The sequence below is a fragment of the Melozone crissalis genome, unplaced genomic scaffold (assembly GCF_028551555.1).
Source record: "Melozone crissalis strain CALT ecotype California unplaced genomic scaffold, PUWL_Pcris_2 ptg000006l_1, whole genome shotgun sequence".
In the NCBI taxonomy this organism is placed as follows: Eukaryota; Metazoa; Chordata; class Aves; order Passeriformes; family Passerellidae; genus Melozone; species Melozone crissalis.
Genome location: NW_026535784.1, coordinates 51703050 through 51718800, shown reverse-complemented (window position 1 = coordinate 51718800; position 15751 = coordinate 51703050). Strand labels below are relative to the sequence as shown.

Sequence of the window (15751 nt, the reverse complement as noted above, 5' to 3'; positions counted from 1 at the left end):
ACTGCAGTCCAGTAAGAAAGCCTTGACTGTGCTCTGTCATGTAAGATTTTGCCACTGACTGTGTGGGTAGACACATACTCTCACCTGATTTGCAAAAACATTTATGGCTATGTCTTCAAGTTTGGGATTTACTCCTCCTTTCTCAAAGACTAACAGTTCTACATCACCATTACTTGTACACCTTTACTTATTGAACTGCATCCTTGTCTCTCCCACGCTCTGCTTTGGTACACATGCAGTTAAGTGCTTCAGCAGAACTCTGCCTGCAGCTGGGTTGCTCCTAACAGGAAAAATGAATGAGGTGTTAAATAAATATCCTGATACTTGGGAAGATGGATGGGGAGGAAAAGAAGGAAGAAGTATTAACACTTGAGTGGCACAACACAGGTGTGGTGCACTACTGAGAGCTGCACAAGTTCCCATGAAGAGAAAAGCTCTCCAGACTGGGGGCTCGGACTTTAGGATCTGACAGTTCTCTTCAGCTTCAGTTTTTTTCTCCCCTTCAAGAACTGGCACATCTACCACACTGCTTAGGCATGCTGAACCCTCAACTGTCTCAGAAAATTTACAGTTTACCAAAAATGTAAATACCTAAAAAATGTGCCTTTTAGGAATGGCCCACTGCAGGGGGCAACCTCAGCTTTGCCTGCCATTTGCATTACAGGCGAGTTCTCAGAAAAGAGGACTGTATTAAATAGTCAGGCATAAAGGTGAAGATTTTCTCTTTTGCTGAGACACAGACACAGAGTGGAAGCAAAAAATTCCCACTGAAAGAATCACCAGCCTGTGAAAAATGCATTTGTAATAAACTGTTTTAGCAGGTTATCTCCCAAAATACATGTTAGGATAGCTCATTTATGTTAGAACTAAGGCTAGCTAAAACATTTGGTGCCAAGAACCACAATTTGGATTTCCATATACAGCAATAATCAAGATAAATCAAGACATTTCATTAGACAAACTGCCTTAACCTCTAATTTAGATTTCAATAGCCTTCAGGCAAATAAAAATTGATTAAGGGTAAAAGCTTCCTGTAATTACAAACCAGGTAGGAACAATACTTTGTTTATAAGACTAGGCCAGAAAATTATATGTTTACCAACACAAGCACCTCTCCCACATGATAGGGAAGAGCAGTTTACACTCTTGGAAGTGGCCCAAGTTGTCATGTCTCGGGAAACACCACCCCCACCCAGAATGGATGGCCAGATCCCAAACTCACCTTTGCCAGTGCATGGCCAGATCCCAAACTCACCTTTGCCAATGGATGGCCAACCCCAAACTCACATTTGCCAATGCATGGCCAATCCCAAACTCACCTTTGCCAATGCATGGCCAATCCCAAATTCACATTTGCCAATGCATGGCCAATCCCAAACTCACCTTTGCCAATGCATGGCCAATCTCAAACTCACCTTTGCCGATGTGCCGCCTGGTGTTCTCAATGGTGGAGTTGCGGTTGACGTTGGAGAGCAGCCCCAGGCAGAACCTGTTCTTGTTGTTGGAGGGGTCAGTGAAGCCATCCACCAGGATGCTGGTGGAGGACGCGTGGAACGCCTCCCCGACGCGGTTGTTCAGCTCGTAGTAGACGATGGAGCACCAGTGCTTGGGCTCTTCGTAAGCGACGGCCTGGACATCTGCAAAGCCCAATGGAAACCTTACAGCCCAACAGTGCTGGAACACAAGCTTGAGGAGAAAAGAGTCCTAAACCTGCAGATTTGGCCCACACAGAGTAAAATAATTTCAACTTAAGACTCAGAAGAGACAAAGGCTGGCACTAGGTATGAACAGAAAAGAAGTATAGGAAGCTCCTGGGCACATCCCAAGCAGTGCCTCAATATCCTTGTCCCATTTGCTGCAACTCTACAACTCAGCTTTCTTTCCTACTCAGTAGATGTATTTCTACTTCAGTTCATTTTACTGACTTCAAGTCAGCTATTTGCTTACTGCAAAGTTGTATAGCAACAGGAAGAAACAGCATCACACGACTTCATCAAAGACCATTTTTCACTTTACAAAGAAGTACAGCAAGGCAGCTTAAATACACAGTCAGCAGATGAATCTTTCAGCATTCAGAGTGTGACCAAGTCTTTCTCCTGGGTTTTTTTGGGAGAATGGTAGGAGACTTTAAGAAACTCAAGAGAGATTGATATTTGTCTGCAGAACATGCATGAAGCACAGCCCCAAATAAAAAGAGGCTACTGAGGGGTTGTAGTTGCTTTATGTGTGCCTTCTTTTAAATGAAGGACGCTATTTCACTACTAAGACTAGAAAAGTTGGACTTGCTGCTGAAACACCAATTGTGCAGATCCCACTACAGGGCAAAGTGCTAAAATGAAAATCAGACTGGTAATATGGGAAAACTTGTTTTTTCTGGCCAGAGGTTCCCTTCTTCCAGCTCCAAGATTTTACTGATATCAATCAGCTAAGATTAGTGTTCATATTTTCCTCTGTTCACAGATCACACCACTATGAGTTTCTGTTACAGAAACAAAAAACCAAAAGTCCTCCTCAAACCAGCAGTACACAGTAGATACAAAAGGTGGCAAATAATCGAGAGCAGGATAACACATCCTATATCACTGTGGCAAAACTTCTGAACATAGCGTTGATTGCTAATAACTTGCTTAAAAACACTGGTAAAAAGCTGATCTTTCCTGATAATCTGGCACTTTCTATCCCTTCACATCACTGTTGAAAAGGGGAAAAAAATGAAGAAAAAACAGTCTATAATTATTAGTAAGAGGTCGCTACATTTTTAATTCCCATAAAGATGCCAGCAATTATCAAAGCTGCAGCTTTGCCCCAGTTCTCAAAGTCAGGAAGAAATCTTGCCAGCTGGCCATTCTTATAGAATTAATCATATCTCTCTCACACAGATTTCATACTGACTTCCTCACATTTGCTTTAAGTCATGCAGAGCAGGTGCGTTTAGTCTCTCTATTCCCAGCATGGGCCAACAATGGAAATTACCCAACTCCATTGACAGGATGCAGCTTGTTCAATCAAATCTCTTAAGACTAACAAATCACCACGAAAAACGCTTCTACAAAGTTTGCAACAAAAAATGATGCAGTAAGTTCACAGTAAAAACTTTTCTTCTACAACCTGCAGCAGATTTTTTTAGAAGTCCTGCTATCACAGCATACATATGTGAATAATAAACATGTGAAGGCATCTGAAAGTTTTTCTTTTTAATGAAGGGACAGAGAGGAAAATCCATTGTACTAAACTACTAAAAAGGAAAAATATCAATAGACAATTTTTATTTTGAAATGGCTGAATGATAAAGAGCAAGAAGAAAAATGTAAACTCTTTTTTCTTTATCATGTCTCATGTATTAGAAGAATCCTGTAATACGCATTTTGGAAGAGGGACGCACAACTGCAGAGGTCTGCAGTTAGGCATGAAGTTTGATAAATATATTTTGGGGCAGTAAATTTCTGGCCCAAAATTCCTGCAAACTACTCATACCCTCAAAGTGTAGTCTGTGTGAGCAGCAAAAAATGGAAGTGCTACAGACTGAGTTTATCACATGTAAAACTCATTCCAAGCAGAGAGTAAATAGGCTAACACAAAAGCCATCCAAATTGTGCTAGAAGGGCAGATATACTTCCTGAAACCAGACATTGAGCTTAGCAACAAAACAAGTACCAAAAAAAAAAAAACAAAAAAAACCAACCTCAAAACCCAAAAAACCCCACCAACACCAAAAAATCCAAAACACACAACAGTTCAATTGTTTATAGCTTGTGATCTTGATAATCATTCTGGCACAGCATCCAGCCTGCTGCTTTTTCTTGGCATGGGCCACAAGTGTGCAAGCTGAAGTGTTCTCTGAAGGGCTCATTTCTCACAAGGTGATGATGAATGCACAGAACCCTTTGCTCAGCAGCCACAGCCGCTGCTGTGGCTTTAACAAGCAATGTGTAAAAAGATGTCTGTGTCACAGCACATAAAGCAATAGGCCTTTATTTCATACAGAATTTTAAAGTCTCTAGCAATGCCACACCTCAGGCAGATTACTCAGTATTTTGCAGCCTCAGAGGAGTTCTTTCCATTCAGAGATTAGTGGAAGTTCCCAATAGAAAACATAAAATTACTTTGCTCTTTGAGTTGGCTGGGAGAAAGAAAGTAATAAACCCCATATATTTTACATTTTTAAAGAGTCATGGGATAGATTCCTCTCTTAAATAAATATTTACATTTATAAATAATCTCCAGCTTTACTATTTCAGCCCTTACAACAACAGAAGAAAAATTACACGGCCGGTTTTTTTCTTTTCCGCAGACAAAAACTTTCATTAACAACATCCATCCAAAATTAAAACTCAGTTATTACTCCTAAGTTCTGGAAGTTCTTTACTCTTAAGAAGCGAAGCAGAAAACATGAAGGAGGTGTTCTTACCTCCTCTGTGCACGTCAGGGGGAATTGCAGGTGCCATCATGTTGGTATCCATGGGCTGCGAGGTATCGTGTGTCATCGGATCTTCCGGAGGCAGGTAAGTGGGCGGGGGAGTGTCAGCTAAATATAGAAAAGGCAGATACATGAGTGCTTTCCTCTCTTTAAAGCACATCTACACATCCACATAAACACTCTAAGCCTGGAAATGCTTCCAGCCTGACTCAGCTATAAACTTCCACCCACCAGAAATCTGAAAAAGCAATCATGGACCTCGAATAAGGAAAGCAAAGAGTTGCTGTGTATATTAAGCACAACTGCAATAAAAACAAGGCACTTCACCCCCACATAAAGCCACAAAAGAAAGCTCAGCTGTGTTTCCAACCCACGGTTCTGCAGGCTGAAAGTGCCATACAAACATCAGGGCACAAAGAGGTCTCAGGGCCGAGCCAGCAGTAGATACTGAATATGTTAAAAGTGAACAGAAGCTTTTCTGTCTCCAACACAATTCTGCCAGGAAATTATTTAAACATCCCAGCTATATCCAGGGCCTTATCATTGTGAGTGCAAAGTATTAGCTCTGTTTCCCTAGACTGGGAATAGCAGAAAGCATTCAGGAACCCAAATCCTACAGAAGTGGCCTTATGGGTCTGGAATTTCTCTGTCAGTGTTTCTGTCCCGTCCCATTCAGAGCTGCATCACCAGCACGGGAGCCCATGCACAATGCCCACACTCATTAACATATGTTAATATATGTTAATGAGTGTCAGCTCTGTTTGAAGTGTCCCAGCCAGCACTGCCCTTCAGCTGCCTATTCCACTCCTGGGAAAGCTTCCCAAAAGATTTCCTACAAGCTGCAGGAGGCTGCCAATGTCACCATTTCCCAATAGACCAGAGGACACTCTCCTCCAGATGAATTGCACAGAGGTACATCCAAGAGCTAGAAACCCTTGCCTGATCCCTGCAAGCTTTTGCTGCAAGAACTGGGATTAGATTACCACTGTGATGTCTGTGCTGCTGCTCATCCCACATTTATTTCCCTTACTGCGAGTATGGATTGCAAACTACCACAGCAAATAATCACAGGGGATTCCAAAACTCTGAAAACCAAATTAGCATCAACAAAAGGCAGGAGAATGCTCTGTAACTTTGGGGGTTTTTCTGTGGAGTGGTGACTTTGTTCAGATTTTTTTTTAATGTATTTTCTAAGAAAACATGTGTTCATTAAATTTATCAACTAATTTATTGTTTAGCAGGTATTTTGTATTTTAGATCTAATGCTGGCAGGTGCCTGGCTAATTCTGTTTCTTGAACACAGCCAGGTGGATGAGAAAGCAGCAGAGAAAGACAGGGATGGCAACAGGGTTGCACTAAAAGCTTAACAAACTGCACTGGATTTTGAGTCTCATGTTTTACTAAGCCTTAAATGCTTGTGTGTGTGCAAACATGATGTTGGTCATGCACAAGATTCCAAGGCCAAGGGCAACGAATTAGGCAGTATCTAGAAAGTTTTCAAGGCTAACTGCTTTGCCCCTTTGTTTCTGTATTTTCCCAGCCTCTTTCCCCATTAGTGCAAGATGGACAACTGTCCAGAGCTAAGCATCAAGGACATCAGTATCCTGACCCCCCCTCTAACTCAATTTCTTCACTGCAGCTGCAGACATTAAGGGCATGTGGACAGAACAGACCTTCAAAGATCAAGTGAACTTCCACAAGCCAGCATTCAGGAAGACCTTGTTAGGTCTTTATCTCTGTTGGAAGAGCCCCAACCACAGCAATCGCATTTAAATAAAAAGAAAAAAAAGACAGCTGGTTTCACAGCAAATTCTCACATTTTTTAGAAAAGCCAATACAAACTCATTCCTTCCTTCCAGCAAATTCAGTAGTTTTCACTCACAAGAGAAAAATTTGCAACAATTAGCAAGAGAAGAAATCTATGGATATTAATTTCATGTAATAGGAAACAGATTTTCACAAATCTGCTGCTTTGTTTACACATACCCTCCCCTCAGCCCCTGAAGGAAACAGGCAAACAACATTAGTAAGGATTTGTACTGCATCTTTCTCTCAGCATTTAGATCAAGAAATCCACCACAGTATTTTTATCCAGCTGCATGAAAAGAGCAAAAAAAAGCAGCTTCATGGAATTTTCTACAGACACCAGTCAACAAAGGAAGGCTCTTCTCTGTAGGTAGTAAAATAGCCTGAAAATTATTTTTAGAGCCTGTTTTTCAGTTGAAGCTTCTTGGAATTACACCATTATGAGAAGAAATTGTTTATCAAGTAGCAATAATGTGATCACCTTGAGAAATATCCCTTTTCTCTAGAACTAAAGCCTTGTGCTGAACTTATGATCATAAGCAATGATGATCTCTAGGAACCACACTTCTGGTGCATTGAACACTAAACTTTGTGGGCTAAACTGCTGACCTGGTCCCCAAAACATTTTGGATCCTTCCTCACACCTCACAAGAGTTCTGCTGTAATGTTAAAGTGTGTTTGAAAGAGCACAATACTAAAGCCTTCAATATTACCAGACAAAGAGATTCTGTACTCTGTTACCTGCTATTAAACACAAGTGTTGGATGATCATTTGGTGTCATTGAGCAAAAAAGTCCATGACAGCAGTGATGTCCAAGCACCTTGTCCCTTCTCAAGGGCAACAAAACTGTACCTGGCATCTGGAACACCCTGTACACATGACAGTGCCTGGCATCTGGAACATCTGTACACATACATGACTGTGCCTGGCATCTGGAACATCTGTACACCCTTCTCAAGGGAAGCTGACCGTCCCTGGCATCTGGAACATCTGTACACCCTTCTCAAGGGAAGCTGACCATACCTGGCATCTGGAACATCTGTACACCCTTCTCAAGGGAAGCTGACCGTCCCTGGCATCTGGAACATCTGCACACCCTTCTCAAGGGAAGCTGACCATACCTGGCATCTGGAACACCCTGTACACATGACTGTGCTTGGCATCTGGAACATCTGTACACCCTTCTCAAGGGAAGCTGACTGTACCTGGCATCTGGAACATCTGTACATCCTTCTCAAGGGAAGCTGACCGTACCTGGCATCTGGAAAGGGCTTCCTGGGTCTGAGCTGGCTGGAGAATGGGGGTAGGTGCTGCTGCTGCTCCCAGGTGAGTTGGGGTAGCTGCTGCTGGGCGAGTGGGGGAAGGGGTGGCTGCTGGGCTGCTGGAAGGAGTCCGGGAAGGTGGCGTTGTGCGGCATGTGGGGCTCGTTCTGCCCCAGGTTGCGGAACTGCGCCAGGAGGCTGTGCTGGGGGTTGTACTCGCTGTGCCTCGGCACCAGCACCGGAGGGAGAACTGCAAAGGGACAAAGGGAGAAAAGCCACAGCGTTAGAGACTCAGGTGTACAAGGGAGAAAACCCCACATTGTTCCCCCGCCCCAGCAAATCCACAGGTGCCTCAGAAACAAGGCGGCCAAAGCCAGGAGCACATGTCCAAGCAAGAGATCCTTCCTTCCCTCGCATCCGGATACTGCACAGCTCCAGCCCACAGCTCCCCGGATTGCCAGATGGGAGCCTGCTTTCACAGAGGGCCAGGGAAGAGGAGCCAAGAACAAACCACAGTTCTGTGTTTCAGTCTCACTCGCACGAAGAGGTGCTGGGAAGAGCCTGACAATGCTGACGTGCAGTTCCTCCTGCTGCACTTGTCATCTGACTAATCACCTAATGGCCTGTAACCCAAACCCTTGCTAATAAGAACACTTTTTTTTTTCTGAAGACAATACTAATAAGCCTTGAACTCAGTCTGGTCCCAACAGCTGTAATTTTATTTTTATCCTAGACTATGTTCTTACAAGTTTCTATTAAAACAGTTATTAACTCTTCAAGTCAGTTTACAAACTGTGCAATTTAAACAGAATTATGTAGTTCAAAAAAACCAACCGAGCAGCAATTGAGCTGCAACTATGTGCCACTATGGGATCAGAGAAACATCAGAAACTACGAGTCTCACCACACTTCTGAAGCCTTCTCAGCTGTGAAACAAAGGTCTCTTTCAAACTGGGAATATGAACATGATACCAGATACACTAAGATAAAAGAATCAATTCTTTTTCCAGTTCCTCAGCTTCTATCTTTGAATGCCTCACAGCAAAGTCCAAGTTAACCGAAGGATTAAAAGCTCTTCTTTCCACAGAAATGTCTGGGTGATGGATAGGAGAGGAGAGACAAGGTCAGGGAGAGGGAGGTCCATGCACAATGTAGTGGAAGAGAAAGAAAGAAGCAAGTCCTCTTCACATCATCCCCCTTTAGAACCTGCATTTTCCAACTCCATGTCTGAGCGGGACTGGGAAAAAACCCCCCTCAGATAGTCTGCCTTCAAGAGAGGGTGCCAAAAAACCAACAAAACTCAGGAAAAACAAGCCAAGGCTACCACCCCCTTTCCTTGACACTCCTGCTCTGGCCTCAACACCTGGGCACACAGAAGAGGAACAGGAGCATGTGTAGTCAACAAGCCTACACAGACATAGCTATCATTCAGATTAAGAAAGGTGTTTTGGAGACAGCTGCTTTATTAAAAGCCTGAATGACAAACTAATTGCCAAAAAAAAAATAAAACCAACATTTTCTTCACATGACAAACAGGTTCTTCCAGGACACTGAGGCATCTTTACTCTTCCAGCACTTTGCTATTACAGAAGCAGCACTAAGGTATTTACTTTACTGTCCTGGAGTCCAAGAGAACCAGGATAAGCACTCAACACATAGCCCAGGTCTGAGGTCTAGGTTCATGCTTAAAAGGGATATAAATGAATGTCAAAAAAACCCCTTACTCTCACTAAAAATTCCTAAAGTCACAGATTAACTAAAAAGAAAAGAAGTAGGTTTCCCTTGCTCAGATTTTTTTTTTTTTTGCACATGCCTAAGAGAGTAATTAAGCTCCCATTTTGGCCTGCTAGTGGCATTAATGCAGGAGCATTCTGATCCCAGAAATCTTCACTAAGCATACACTGAAAAAACCCCAAGCCCTCACTACTGAAATTTAGGCTGCCCAAGCAGAAGCAGGTTTCAAGTATTTAATCTGATCTCTCAACTTCCTAGAGCAACTTTGCTGAGATTCCAAGAGATCTCAAATATTTGAGGCAGGCATCACCCTTAACTAGATTTGTTTGAATGTCAAAAAACCCTACTCCACTTTACAAGGCCTAGGCAAAGTTCCTAATTATGGTGTTTTCTGAAACAAAACGCATCCATCTGTCATTCTGTGGAAGTTCTCAATTGCAAAACAGCCCAGGAGAAGCTGCATCTCCTCCAGCTGTGCAGACTGTTTCTTGCTCCAACACAACCATTCTGACATGCCACTGGAAAAGGCTGTCAAAAAACGTTACTCAGCATTCAGGTGGACATCACAAATCCCTCATCTTCAACATGTAAGAGCCAAGCTCTCTGAGTATTAGGGTTTCTCAGAATTAAGCTTGTTCTGTTAAATCAAACAGTCCTTTTGCAGCTAGGTCAAGTACTACTTAATTGTCATAGTCAACATTTGCTGGGATAATAAATCACCAGTGAAAAAATTAACAATGAGATCATGTGTTAAAATGTATTTTCCCTTTCCTGTCTTTATGATTCTTCCTTACTTTTCTAAGCATTAAAACAACACAGCTTTCCTATCTCTTCCTTTCCTGTGGATGAAGGTCAAACCATTAACTTTTATGGAGTTAATTTGTGCAGAAAGTACATCACCTACCTTTCCCATCCCCTACCTCACATTAAACAATGACACACATGACATCAGAGGAAGCCAAATGATTTACAGCATTTTAAAATAGCAGGAGAACAGGATATTTTCTGTATGTTTTCTGTAATTAAATTAATGCGGTGCCAGATTTTCCCAAGGTATATATACATGTTTTCTCCTGTTGGGCAGAACCACTGGCAAAATTTAGAAGGACTTGAGATAAAAACAAGTCTCCTTTTCCCAGGTGTCCTTCATGCAAACCAATGCGTTTTGTCCAACTCCGCCAACCTCAAGTGATTAAATGCCAACTTCTTCAAAGGGGGAAAAAGAATACAGCTGGTATTGATACAACACAAATAGTCTCAAGAATATCGCTGCAGAATTTATATTAAGTGCTGCCCCTAATTTACATCCTCCCTGCATACACAAAACCTTCAATGAGGAGGAAAAGCCCTGAAAGGCCACATCAGGTAGGACAGAGTGCTCCAATCAGTCCAACTCCAAGTCACTGCCAGAACCTGGTCTGTCTGCAGCTCCCAGCTTTTTTGCAGGGAAGCTGCTCCCAGTGGAGCACAGAGGAGTTAATTTGAGTGCTGCTCACTCAGGAGTAAAGACATGAGCAGGGACTGGGCCCTTTGGAGCATGGAAGGCTGCCAGGAGCTCAAACCATACAGGGGGACACACACCCTTCTCGCTCCCCTCGGCCCTGTGTGAGGTGCTGAGCTTCTGGCCAGGCTGCAGCCCTCAGCCACATGGAATAACAAATGACTGAGGCTCAGTGCAGCAGGGGAGGAGGCTGATCTCTGCTGCAGCTGCCAGCTCCAGGAAGAGGAATAATTGAAGGGGAGAGAGCATGAGAGAGTTATTCGGTGCTAAGCCAGCACACCTGTTGCTATGAACTAATGAAGCAGTGCACATCTTTGCTGCGCAGATCTCCGCAGGATGTACCTCTGACCATTTGCAAACACAATTCCTCCCTTCCTCTCCAGCGGAAGGGAACGCTGATACAATAAAAAATTCATTTTCTTTCTTTTTTTTAAAATTTAACATCACTATCATCAGCATATATTTAAAGGAAACATAATATTGAATACACTGTTGTCTTAAAAAGCTGCTGCAACAGATTTGCCAAGTCAAGCTCATTAAAGTTAATGGAGTAGAACCACAAGTCATCCGACAGCTTGATTTCTGTAATTCTTCAAGCACCAGATGAAAAGGTTTTATGTGCTATATTGGGCTAAATTTTGCTCCCAAGTTTTTCTATGGATGTGGACCTGCAGCTGAGAGTTAATCCAGGACTACTACCAGGAAGGTTACTAGTAAGGAAGAGGGGGACAAACCCCCAGGAAGCGGGCTGGGTATGTTTGTGGAACTGTAGCTCAGATCCCGTGTCTGTCGAGCCAGCCTGGGAATTGGGGAGCTTGTTTTTACCATGCAAATCAGACCAAGTATGCCTGCACCAAACAAGAGGAGCTATATTAAAGAAATTAGAGCTACAGGGCAATTTAACCCACAGGGCTATTTCATCTAGGAGCCAAGAATGCCAAAAATACAGAAGATAGACCAAAGGCAACCTGGCTTTCAGATAAATGTTCTGACTAACCACACCAAGGAAGAAATGCTTTTATGAAAATGTAATAGTGGCCTTTGAAGAAACTAACTGATCTCTACTCTTTTTATCTCCAGCGTGTCACCCTGTTCTTCTTCAGAAAACTAACAGCTGTGCTATCCTAAATAAAGATCTTCTTACTTTTCTTTTTTGTTCTATTTTCACATTCCAGAGATAATGATTTTAGCAAACACAGAAAGTATCCAATTTATGAACATAACTTCTTTTTTTTAAGTTTCTCTATGAAAAACCTCAAGCTAATCCAATCCAAAGGACCTGCTGTACTTTCAAAGAAGCATATTTTCTATCCAGATGGGTTTTGATTACTTTACACAAGGCCCAGATGACAGCTAGTTTCCCTCAAGGGCTCATTTTTTCCACACCCTTTGCATGTTATGTGAAAATTTGGGTAGGTATCTCTGTTTCCACGTATGGAAATTGAAAGACCATGTAAGGAAATACAAGGGGCCACATATAAGAAAGAAGACTTTAATCTACTTGCCTTGCCAAAGTAGATTCTACTTCTTCTGAAAAAAAAAAAATTATAAAATAAATAAATAAAAGAAAAATATAAGCAATTAAAAACCGCAACTTGGTTGACATATGTTCTGTAAAAGTGTTTGTACCACAACAGGGCCCTCAGTGCTAATGAAGACCTGACAACACTATCATTAGGCAGAGTGCTTTAATTTCCAAGCATTACATAGCTGCATTTTCATCTGAATTTATGCAAAGCCACGTATGTTTTGCCAGAAAAACAGAACTGCAGGTTGGGAAGAAGGAAAATCCTAAAACAAAAGTTCACGCTATCTAGAAATAAGAAAAATCCTGCAAAGACTAAATTGTAACAAAAAGGAAGAGTTAGGAGAAGGAAAAAAAAACAAAACAAAACAAAAGCAACAAAAGACAGCAGCAGTGTTAAACTAATAAATTTGAACCCTCCTGAAGACTCCCAGCTTCATTTCCTGCCTTTGAGGTCACAGCAGCTGAAGCTGGCTGTGGCATCCTGATGAGCGCTCCAGTCCCACGGTGGGAGGTGGGAACAGAGCAGGTACCAACACATGCTCAGCTGGACCTGCTGCTCTCTGCAGCACCAGGGAGTCATTCTGACTGCCAGGCCTTGCCAAGATCTTGCTTGTAAACATTAAAACACTGGGCAGAGAGAAAACTTTTCATGTCACTAGGTTCTCATGTTGCGTGAGTTATTCTTGGTTAAAAATATAAAATTAATAAGCTTTGCGTCAAAAGGAATCTCTGAGGATTGAACTCCTTAAAGCTCTTCCAATAACTCTTGGCTGTGGTATCACAGCTTTGCTTTGCTGGTTTCTCAAAAGGAGAAATTCCAGTATTTGAGACTTTCCCTCCAAACCTCTGTTCTAGTAATTATATCTATTCAGCAATCTGTTTTGGGTGACAAAAAGACCAACTTTCTACTCCAGGAGAAAGCTGACAGCTGTCTTGTTTTCTCAACTCTTAATTTTATTTTGCAGTTTTGGGAGACCCCAAAGCTTGATTTGTCATTTTGCACAGTTACAAATGAAGACTGTATGTCTTGGAAAAAAAAAAAAAAAAAAGCAAAACAGTTGTTACTTTACTGACTTTGCTTTTACATCAGACATCTGGTCCAAATGCATTTGACAAGTAATATTAGGACATTTCCTGCATTACAATATTCAGCTAACATTAGATTTTATTTGCGGATGCTCTGATAAGCTGACATTCTGATTAAACTGACATTTGCCAAGGTCAGTCTCAGAATTCAGCACTAATTGTATGCACATTAGTGAGGCAGCCCTTGTAAGCAGATTTGGTGGAGGAGCAGTCACAGTGATAGTGTGTATTAACTCAGACATTTACACAGACCAGAGTTCAAATTACCTGTACCAAAGCCACAGTCACCATCCTACTGAGCAGGTTAAAACTTGGAAGTCTGTTCTTTCAAATCAGAAGAAACATCTGTGTCTGGGTAATTTTGAAGAAAGAAAACACACACAGAATATGACAGAAACATATCTTTCTTGACAACTTTTATCCCTCTGTTGCAGTTTCTTTTTCTGACATGTGGTGAGGCTGGACAAGGAAAGCCCTGCTGTTACTGCATTCCCTCCTTCCACCTCCTCATTTCAATTCCTCTGCCCCAGCTCAACTCTGGTGGGGAATTTTAGAACTAAATTCTGCAAAGCCAAAATGAAGGAAGTTTTATTCTGCTTGCCAAGCAAACTGACAGTTGCTTTTGCTATTTTGGGGAACCATCCTATAATTGTGCCCACCTGTTGTAGCAATGCTATTTTTAAAGTCACACCCAAGTGCACACACGGCTGCACAGCAAAATTTCTCAGGGATGACACTGCTCCCTCACTCCCAGCCTGCAGAGGTGCAGAAATCCTGCTCTGGGAATCATACAGGAACAAGGATTTTTGTAACTTGGTTCTACATATTAACTCTGAAGGGATGCAGCAATTTTGCCCTCCCTTACACCCCAGAAGCAGCTTTACATTTACCTTTCCCACTCCCCCACTCCTGTCCCCTTCTTCCAGATGCCAGGCACTGCTGGCATTCTCCTCCACCAGGCCTGCATCTGTGGGAGCCTGCAGTAGGTGTGTTGCCTTTCAGAGCCTCACTGAGAGCAAAAGCAGAGGAGATCAAAGACAAGTATGAAAATAATCATGTTAAAGTCATGGGCAGAGAGTCCACACCAAGAGCAAACCATCGTGACACACCTAGCACTCTACTCAGAGCCTGGGGACCTGGCCTGCTCTTGGGGCAAAAAGCAGCTGCACATACAGGTAAAATGTTTCTGGCCAGAAACAAGCTTGCTGAAGCAGAAACACACTTTGAATTCATGGTTATAATTGAAAGGAACATCACAGTTTTCAGCTGTGCAAATCCAACTGTTATGAGACTCCATTTGTCTGCATCACCAAAAAGCCATCACTGCTTGCCCCCAGTTTGGCTGGAACATTGGCACCATCAGCTTTGTAAAGCCAGCTCTCTGAAGAAGAGAAACTTAACAAAGAAAAACCATTCAGCCCTTTTTATTTATGTTTTATTGGTAATTGCAAAAAAAAATGGGGGATAGCCATCTACAGAAACACTGCACCTTCCATCACTTCCACACATTAAACCTGAAAACAAAGTTAGTTTCTCTTTTGCCTCCTTTGCAACATATTATAAAGTCAGAACCTAGCAGGATGATGTGGCAAACACAATAGAGGCAAACACAAATCTGCATCAGAATGGAGGAGAGCTAGTGTTCACTAGCACTTTAAGAAAATTAAATATTCAGTTTCTTCATCTTCCTTCCTTCCCCTTTAGCTAAGGCAAAAGAACTGAACCTCCTCCCCTAAAGCCACATTAGAGATGTGACTTATTATTATTTTTAATAGCAGTGGCAATTTAGGCACCTCTTCATCCTCCCTGTTCTGTATTCCACTCCTTTTGTTTTGCTGTTAGAGCAAACAGGATGCAGGCCCTTTTTTTCCCCTAAAATCCTGGATAAGAGCTTTCATCTGGTCCCATTGCCATAACTGAGGACAGAGGCAGCAGAGGCTGTATCTCCACAGAAACCTGAAGAATAAGAGACTGGAAGGAAGGGTCTCAGGAGGGACACAGTCTCCAGCAAACCCTGAGAGGTCATTTGTGGCATTTTCAGAGGGATGAGAAACATTGTGTCAGGTTTTCCCTCCCAGCCTCTGTGTATGCAGTACACCTAATTATTCAGCAAGTCTTGATCATAGTTAAGGATAATCCCAACAGGTATCTCGAAACCAAAAAACAAAACTGAGGAGAAGCAGCAGATTCAGCCAAGCAAGTACACAAGTTCAGCGTGCCAATTTTTAAGAGGCATCAAATTCAGACCTTGCTCTCCTTAATTAAAAGCTTTGCCTTGCCAAAGGAGAAATCTGACAGCCATTAACTACCCTGCTCCAGAAATAATTCTGCACACAACAGAGTAGGGAACAGCAGCACTGAGCCACTTTAACCCATCCTGAGGAGATATTTCCCACTGGCACTCAAAGTGTGAGGC

At 42.3% G+C, this 15751-nt stretch overlaps 1 protein-coding gene across 3 annotated transcripts in view; it reads right to left on the bottom strand.

Moving 5' to 3' along the window:
* Positions 1-15751, bottom strand: part of SMAD1 (SMAD family member 1) — a 43832-nt gene that overhangs the window by 3787 nt on the left and 24294 nt on the right. For all 3 annotated transcript variants that reach the window (XM_054292621.1, XM_054292629.1, XM_054292640.1), the window contains exons 3-5: positions 7479-7736; positions 4409-4525; positions 1416-1637 (exon numbers count right to left, since the gene is read on the bottom strand). In XM_054292621.1, the coding sequence (XP_054148596.1) occupies positions 1416-1637; positions 4409-4525; positions 7479-7736 (597 nt within the window). The remainder of the gene's footprint in view (positions 1-1415; positions 1638-4408; positions 4526-7478; positions 7737-15751) is intronic.